Source organism: Fragaria vesca, linkage group LG7, assembly GCF_000184155.1.
Source record: "Fragaria vesca subsp. vesca linkage group LG7, FraVesHawaii_1.0, whole genome shotgun sequence".
Taxonomy (NCBI): Eukaryota; Viridiplantae; Streptophyta; class Magnoliopsida; order Rosales; family Rosaceae; genus Fragaria; species Fragaria vesca.
The window spans coordinates 12276736-12285588 of NC_020497.1; the positions used below are offsets into that span (position 1 = coordinate 12276736).

The 8853-nt window shown below is 36.0% G+C and overlaps 1 protein-coding gene and 1 pseudogene across 2 annotated transcripts; one reads left to right on the top strand and one right to left on the bottom strand.

Moving 5' to 3' along the window:
* Nucleotides 1-1369: 1369 nt before the first annotated feature.
* LOC101310456 lies at nucleotides 1370-2367 on the top strand (annotated as a pseudogene). The gene is made up of 3 exons (XR_185232.1): nucleotides 1370-1732; nucleotides 1844-2215; nucleotides 2302-2367. The product of XR_185232.1 is annotated as a transcription factor ORG2-like (transcript).
* A 1071-nt stretch (nucleotides 2368-3438) lies between these two features.
* Nucleotides 3439-7763, bottom strand: LOC101310742 (choline/ethanolamine kinase-like). Its single transcript, XM_004307154.1, has 8 exons — nucleotides 7455-7763; nucleotides 6605-7033; nucleotides 5978-6099; nucleotides 5641-5836; nucleotides 4635-4752; nucleotides 4497-4544; nucleotides 4099-4199; nucleotides 3439-3754 (listed from the first exon to the last, which is right to left on the bottom strand). Exons 2-8 carry the CDS (start codon nucleotides 6953-6955, stop codon nucleotides 3614-3616), a joined length of 1077 nt encoding a protein of 358 aa, XP_004307202.1. The 5' UTR covers nucleotides 6956-7033; nucleotides 7455-7763; the 3' UTR covers nucleotides 3439-3613.
* Nucleotides 7764-8853: the final 1090 nt, after the last annotated feature.

Below are 8853 nucleotides of genomic sequence, written 5' to 3' on the forward strand. Positions count from 1 at the left end.
AATTGTTAATTTGAGATTGGCAAGGAATCTGATTCTAAAATGTTGTGTGTTGAATTTGAAATATTTTTGTTGTTCTATGACCCTGTATATTGAGACATTTCGAGAGTCGAGACTAAGTTGTTAATTGGGAAATTAGGCAGTAAGGACTAGGGAAAATTTTATATTTATTTTTATAATGTGATAAGTGATTGTAGATTATATTATAATGTGTTCAGTGCAGATTGTATATTTGTATTATAATGTGATCATAACATTGTATAATCTATGTTTGTTGGTTTAATAATAGGATGTCTGATCATCATCCCAAGAAACGAATGAAGACACTTTTTTCTTAATTTCTATAAAAAAGATGCAGATAATCAAGCACCTACATCAGAGACATCCATGCCTTGTTCTGATTCTCCTATGTAAGAATTGTGTTTTGACTTATCAAGAGTTTTATCTATTATTGATGAATTTCTTTTTCCGCTCACCTAACTTTTAGACTCTAGATCCGCCACTGGTTAAGCTTCGGAAGGAGATAGAGCATGAACTGAAGAAATGAAATACGAGTGATGAGGTCTCCTTGAGAAACAAAAGCTTAATTAGGCTCGTGGAATCAGTGACCAAGTCTCTCCCGAACTCGTGTATTTTAAGCACAGCACACGCTATTTGCACTCTCCCCTTTGGCACCCAAATTGTTTAGAGTTTACACTACCACAGTACCACATGGACAAAATTCTTTTATCATTATATATATTTTTTTTCAAAAGGTTGTTTAATCATAATTTACAGACATGTTTGTACTGTGGTACTGTAAATTTATTTTTTATTTTTTATTTTTTTATTTTTTTATCATTATACCCACATATTTGTACCAGTTGTCTTTCACACATTTACACTCAATAAATAATACTTATTGTATTTGGGTATTCGTACGAGTTGTGTTGCATGCACCTACGTATATACGTCTGTAGCTTTTCGAAAAATCTACACGAAATACCTGTTTCGCTAGCTAGTAGTGCATGTTTTGACTGCATTTGGGGTCTACGGTTATTTTGAGAGGCAAATTTTGTTGTTCGTTTATCCTATAAAACCATGCAAGCCATTTTGCCAACTCTGCAAATCCATTTTATAATCTAAACCCTAGAACACTGCTAATATATATTTAAGCCACATAGATCCATCCATGGAAAGTTGGAAACAACTGACACGGGCACACACACGCTGGGGGAAGTTGGGAAATCGTTTTCATAACCATATATCTTATTGTAATGATAATTTTTATTGTAAGAAGGAGACAATGAATAAGATGCTGATCAGGTGAACCTTGAAAATGACGGCTGTATGTGTATATACATGAATGTCATGATCTACTATATTTCTAAGCAAATCAGTCCCGCAAACGGAATTCAATTCAGCAAACTAGACAATAATCTCAAATTTCATCATGTTGGGTTTATCTCCTCCTCTCTTTTCAACAATTGCATGGCCCTTGGAGGATCATCCTACAAGTTATGACCACAACAACTATTTCTCAGCAGAATCATCGCTTCTTCATTTCCCTACAACTCTGCAGCCACAGTTTGATCAGCTTGATGATCACTCCACGCCATCCACCGCAGTCAGCGGCGAGTCCAACATTTCTTCGATGGCTAAGAAGCTCAACCACAATGCTAGTGAGCGTGAACGCCGCAAGAATATCAATAACTTGTACTCCTCACTGCGTTCTCTAGTTCCCGCTGATCATGCGGTACACATACATTTCTTTCTTACACCCTGAATTGACTAGTGATTTGTATCGTTTTTCTGGCAACTCGGTAAGTTTTAAATCCTACTTACACTTTACAAATATGAATTACAGAAAAGATTGAGCATTCCAGCCACAGTTTCACGGGTGCTGAAATACATTCCAGAGCTCCAGCAGCAAGTGGAGGGACTAATTCAAAAACGAGACGAGCTACTGTCAAAAAATTTTAAGCAAGAAAATGTAACCTTACAGGAGGAAGAACAAGCAAAAGGCACAGCAGCTAGAAGGAGTCGGAGCTCAGTATCTGCTGTTATAACAACTCGTCTTAGTGATACTGAAGTTTCCATTCAAATATCCACAATTACGTCATCCCACAATTTCATATCTCGGATTTTGCAAACTCTCGAGGAGGATGGGCTAGAATTACTGAATGCTTCTTCCTTTGAGTCCTCTGGAGGGAGGGTCTTCTATAATTTACATCTCCAGGTACTTTTCATTTTGTTTCTCTACTCTCATTCCAATTGTTTGTACTATATATAATTGATCGTTTAAATTCTTCATTTCTTCTACAGGTAGATATGTTCTACAGATTGGAATGCGAGAAGATAAGCGAGAAGCTCATGTCGTAATATGCATGAGTAAAAGTGATTCCAGAGGACTTTCTGATAAATTAATGTGTTTACCACTTACCACAGTGGTAAGTGTAACAACATTGTCTATCAAGACTAAAGTGTAATACAAGCAGTTATGCAGAGAAGTTCATACTAAACAATACCAACCATCAGCCATAAATGAATATGGAAGATAATTTATGACCTATTAAGCTATACTAGGAAGAAGATCGAGGATAAGGTTCAGTAGTAAGTCGAGTTTCGAAGTAATGTATTTTAAATAAAATTTGTCTCTCTTTCTCAAAAAAAAAGACAGGAGAGCAAGAAAACGATGAAGTGAGGCAAAATATTTATTTTCTTTGCAAGTGGATGAATAACGGAAATAACTCTCAATATAAAAAAGCAAAAGAAAAATTTCCCTCCCCCATTTCAACCAAAAAAAAATACGGGACAGAAATACTTGACTTAAAAAAAGAGTATTTAAAAAAAGGAGCAAGATCTTATGAAAAAAATGAAAAACTAAATATAGAACCCCCCATCACCCCCACGAAGGACAAAATGGAGTAGTTAGAACCAATCCATAGCCTAACTTACTACAACCAAAACCATACAGCAACCCACAACCACATGTGCAACAGTTACGCAGCTGCTCAAGTCATATTGAACTGCCACTATTGTTAAACACCAACATTACATATATAGTGAAAAATCTCATACAGAAAACAGATTAAGATAATATATGGAGCAACTTGGGGAAAAAATAATGGATGCATTGAGAGACAATGAGTAAATGAATTGCAGCTAATGCCAAACTATGACAAGGACACTGAAGATGAAGTACTCTTTTGATCTGTCACCAAAATATCCAATTTTCTTGATCACTTAAATATAAGGTCTTGACAATACATTGCATTTGTTAAAACGTCATCCACATCAGATTACCTTTTCTTGATCATCTCAACCTAACCTAGCCCACTCTACCTGCTAACTTTAACCAAGTCTACCGACCTTCAAAGATCATGATGTCAAGCTACTGCAACTGGGCAGAAAACTTACTAGAAAATATATGTATCACCATTCACCACATCCATGAGACAATGAAAGATCAAACCAAATGGTGATGCTAACGAAATAAGAAAAAGAGAACACTTGGGATATTTCCTACAAAACCAGTATCATGTAACAACCAATATTTTCTAGTCTGCAATGTAATAAATCCAAAGGTGCTTCTACATAACCAACTGCATAATTCACTACAAGTGAATACAAAGAACTAAAGAGCACAGTTACCATCAGTCCCTGTGTCTGGTGAAGATCCAACAGAACCCAATAGTGAAGCCTTGGTTCTCCAGTACTGCTGAAACCTCTGCTTTGCATATTCCAAGTAGTCAAAATCAATATCATTCACATGTTCCTGATAGATTGGAAAACAGAAAATAGTGGAGACAAAATGAGTGAAATCCAAGAAAGATCTTTACGGAATGTAATAGGTCAAAACTTGACCGCAATTCGAAACAAAGAGCTTGACATTTAAACTGGATGCCTCTTTCTAGACTCTAGAATGAACCATTCTTTGGTGGGTTTTAATGGAAGTCAGCATATTTGAATATAAAATATAACTAGCATACCAATATAATTTAAAATCAGAGAAAGAGAGCAGTAATTAGCACTCAGAAGTCACATGAACTCAGAAGCCACGAGGCAAGACTTGTATTGTTAATATTTTAGACAGAATAATTGTTTAGAAAGGATAAGTACCGATATTATTCCCCATAATCCCCAGAACAGATGATCTGGAAGGGTATACTTCTCAACTTCTTGAACTAGCTGCTCTAAGTCATTATCGCTAGGTTGATTTCCTGCATAAAAAGCCCATATCTTGATCAAAAACATTAAGTTCTTCTAGTTCCCTAAACGAATCTATTGCTACAAATTACCGGAATCCACACAGTATACTACAGTTTGATTCTTCAAAAATGTTGGCAACAAGGCATGATCCAAATACAACCACCCAAAAGTTTGAAAACAAACGTATCTTGAGAAAAATTGTGTCATGACAAAACAAAGTGGTATTTCTATCAACTTGGAACAGATACATAATGATTTCATGAGGACAGGATTTCACTACAAACATAATGATTCATAAAAGACATTACCTGAAGAACTCAGATACACACGAACAAACCTTTTGCGCTCCTCTATGCCTATTAGTGGCAGGTCAATATATTTTATGTCAAAACATAAAAATAAAATAAAAGATGACAGAGAAAAATGTACCAAAGCATATGACTTACCAGGATATTTATTGTAGTCCAAAATATGAGGGGTATCTGTGTGATAATCAGCTGCCATCTCACAGAAATGGTTTGCTATGTCAAATGCAATAGGATTATAACTTGCATACTCATAGTCCTGGTAAGAAGTGAACAAAAAATTGTTAGAAAGTTCAACAACATTATATGGTTCATGCTTTCATCATTTGCATATCGAGGAAACCAGAACAGAGCCTAAACCATAATAATAACAAAAACTCAGACTATCTTCTGCAGAAAAAAGTACAAAATTGAAAAATTTTATGGAGTTAGAATAATTGGTTTTGGATATTCCCAAATTTTATAAAAAGAGCCGTTACAGATATGAAATCTGATGCATCGAATACCAGATAAAATTACAAACCAACTTAAGTAGTATGGTGCCATAAAACAGTCAATAAAAAAGGTTTTACCTGTTAATAATGAAAAGAGATTATAATAAATAAATAAACAATATAAAACTAAAACAATAGGTTGCTGGCTTGCTACAGAATGAAGATTCATACTCCTAGAAAATAGAAGAATGCAATTTCCATAGGATCTGTGAGCCTAATAGGGACGAGCAAATGGAGAATAGGGACGAGCAAATGGAGAATATATAGTGCCAAATTCATTATCAACTGGAAATTTTTTATTTTTTTTTCAAAGTAACTAAGCAGGGGAGTAGGTGGCTGGGTAAACTGTCGTATCTTTCCACCCTCTGTAACATCCTCTGTGGCATGTGAGCTATACAAATATATAATTTCTTTGACTATGTATCACTAATAATTGGGTCGGAATTGCATTCCTAAAGTCAGGATAAGCTACCATTCCTACAATATCTACCATACTACATCACCCGACCGCTGAGCAAAATATTACCCCATCTATTATATATACCTACTTTATACATACATCAATTTCCAAATCAAACAAACACAGACTCTCCTGCTAAAATTTTGATAAAAAAGCATCAAAACAGACATACAATGCAGAAGGAGAAACTCACAATTATCGTTATCGATTTACTCTCTTCCTCAATCATTATATTACCATACTGTAAATCATTGTGACAGAAACCCATCTGCTGATTAGGCACTGATAGCTCCTTTTCCAGTATAGAGATCTCTTCTTCAATGGAATCTAACCGAAATTCATTAGCTTCTTCTGGACTACACAATTTCTTGGCCGTACTGAGCCAATTTCTGCAACAAAGTGTGGGTTGCAGATATGAAATCAATGAAACAGATAATGTAGGTGACAAATTGTCATCTTATTCATAATTAGACACAGATGTCAGTAATTTTTTTATTTTAGAGAAAATAGGAGAGAACACAGAAATGTACCTCAATCTGCCCCAGAGGACAACATCCTTTGGACCAGGCATCTCAAGATCATGGAACTCCTTCATTTTAGTAGCTATAAGAGCAGATATATCTGGATCACGTAGATCAGATGCTGAAAGTGTCTGAAATTCACAAGTGCAAAGAGGTATGTGATACATTTTTCAGGAAAGGGAACAAAAGTATTCCACTGATTCAAGGGTGCATAAGATCTTCATTTTGGAATTTCTATGCAATTTAGCAATTAAACCTAGAACAGAAATGAATTTGTGATTAAAATGTTCATACATAAACTACCACTAAACATTACTGTAACACAGGAATAAAACTGAAATATATGCAGAAAGTAACTAGCTAGACAAAGTTGATCTCGACTAGACACAAGCTAAGCTTCGTGGAAAAGAGTACATGGCCTTAAAATACTCCTTAGCACAGGGAAAAATTGTAGGGGGTCTTAAAACTGCAAGAGTACAATTACAGTCCATGTAAGCAACTTAGGTTCTGAACAACCCGATGCTGCATTACACACATACACAATAATATTGTGGGAAAGAAAGCATTGTCTGCCTTTGTGTAAAGCATTGCCACTATTTTTCAGAATGACTGAAAGATAAGTAAAGACTTAAGTACCCGTGCATGGATGAACTCTTCAATTCGGCCATTAGGAAAACGCCCGAGCAGACGAGGCCCCTGACCATTCTTTGACATGTATTCAAAAGTCCGGATCTCATTATCCCTGTCAAAGAACACCTCAACACCCTCACCGTAAATCCTAACCAGAACCTTGCATGAGACTTCCCCAGTACTTGTCGGCCACTTTATCTGGAACACCTCGTTGGTCATTGCGCCTTTGAGAGGGATCACCTGCAGCGCAGTTGAATCATCTACATTTTCCCACTTGGTAGCCAATGATTGTAGAATTTCCTTGGCTTCTTTTGGAATACGGTCGTCTCTATCTATGGAATTCACCACGGCACCCATGTCAAGTGATCAGCGTTATCTTCCACACCAAACTGATAAGAACTACCCACACAACTCAATATCTCAATGTGGAAATGTCTGATCCAATAACATAAAAGAAGAATAAGAGAAACATTAGTGTGACTACACAAAAATCTACAGTCGATCATAACATAACATTAAAAAAATGAAATCAGCCGCAAGCTGTACGAATTCTAGTTATCACTTGGTCATTCTCAGGGCTTCCATGGAACATTTAAAAAGAAAAAAACGAATGATCTCAAAATTATGAGCAAGCCCAAATACAAGCAAAGCGTCATGAAGCAAACAATTTGTGACAGAGAAATGATACTGCAATTACGCTACGACACAGATTCTCTGTTTCCCGCCAATTCTCACGGTTCCAAAACAAACAGCAACTATATAGATCGAAGCACAACATTTCTAACTTGTAAACGACAGAGGTTCATATCTGCATGCAAATTGTCCAGAAGAATCTTAGCGTGAATCTTAGCGTTACCTATCAAGAACAACAAGCAGATGGCTAAGGAGAGAAGAGGGCTCGGAACGTCGGCGGCGATAGGAGCCACGTGATCGTGCGAGGGAGGGTGGCGAGGGTGGTTTTGTTTGTTGGGAATTGAGAGTTGGAATAGAGAATAGTTACTGCGGTTGGCAGAGGAACGTGGGCCGTCAGATTCAGGGCAGCGAAAAAGTCAGACGGAGATGGATGGTGGAGACACCTCCTCGGGACTCGAATCTCCGCTGCGTCTGCGTTTCGGCACTCGGGACTACTCACTATCGGATATAGTCGCCTCACAATGGATATCCATATCCTCTTGACCAAAAACAAAAAAAACCAACGGATATCCTCAACTATTATAAATAATACTCGTGATTTAGGATCATGGTTACGTTCGTCACCATGGTTTAAAAATAATTAATTTTGCTCCTCGTGTTTTATATATCGATTAATTATAGTCCCACGATAACATTTTGTCTGACACCATTAATAAGGTATGTATGTCCGCGTCACATGTTGAGGCAATTTGTCCAGAAAATAATGAATGAAAATAAACATAAATTCTAACACTCACAATCAGAATAAAGTTAATCGGCGGCATGATTTATCCCAAATATTAGCATAGGAACTCAACCCTTAGTGCGATTAAGATGTAAAATTTAAAACCATTCCTCATCTGTCAAAGTGCAAAAATGACATTAGATTTACAAAAAAATTTATGGCATAGTTTGATTATAGTATGCGATATTCTTCTTCTTCGTCAATTTCATACAAAACTTTGGCAATTTGTAAAAAGGTCAAAACTATTATGGGAAAGTGAAAGGAAGTGAGAATTAGGAAGATTAATTTGATCAACAAGACAAACAAACAAGGATAAGATGAAGAAAGAAATTATTTTTAATACGCAACGGCAATTATGTCTAAGTTTTGGGAGTTCTTCCTTATTCTTAGTAATTTGCTTTTTCATTTTCCTTATAATTCTATTTAACTTTTATTTTTTTCTATTTGATAAGGAATGTATAAGACATAATTATCTCATCATATGATGTCAGCGTGAGAACCTTACTGACGGTGTTAGATGATAGGAGCACAAAGTGTGACGTTCTTAATATGTTTATACCCTTTATTTACCCTTTGTTAACTCCTATTTAGTTGTTTTAGCTTTATATTTGTGTTTAGTGTAGAATAATTGTTTAATTTAGAAATATGTAGTTTTTAGTATTAGAATACATAGTATTTTCGGATTTGAATAATTTGGTGTTGAAATTGTGCTGAGTGTTGGAAACCCTTGTTTACACAGGATTCCTGTCTTGATCAAGATTCCATCTTTCCTCGAAGCCTAGTCCATGAAGGAGAGGTCCAAACCAAGTCCAATATGGAGAAGAAGATCTAAATTCGG

Excerpts from the sequence above, each read along its gene's own strand:
- LOC101310742 (XM_004307154.1), bottom strand. The coding sequence starts at position 6,955 with ATGGGTGCCGTGGTGAATTCCATAGATAGAGACGACCGTATTCCAAAA. Across the intron at positions 6,100-6,604 it reads AAGAGTTCATCCATGCACGG|ACACTTTCAGCATCTGATCT; the intron begins GTACTTAAGTCT and ends TGTGAATTTCAG. Across the intron at positions 5,837-5,977 it reads GTCCTCTGGGGCAGATTGAG|AAATTGGCTCAGTACGGCCA; the intron begins GTACATTTCTGT and ends ACTTTGTTGCAG.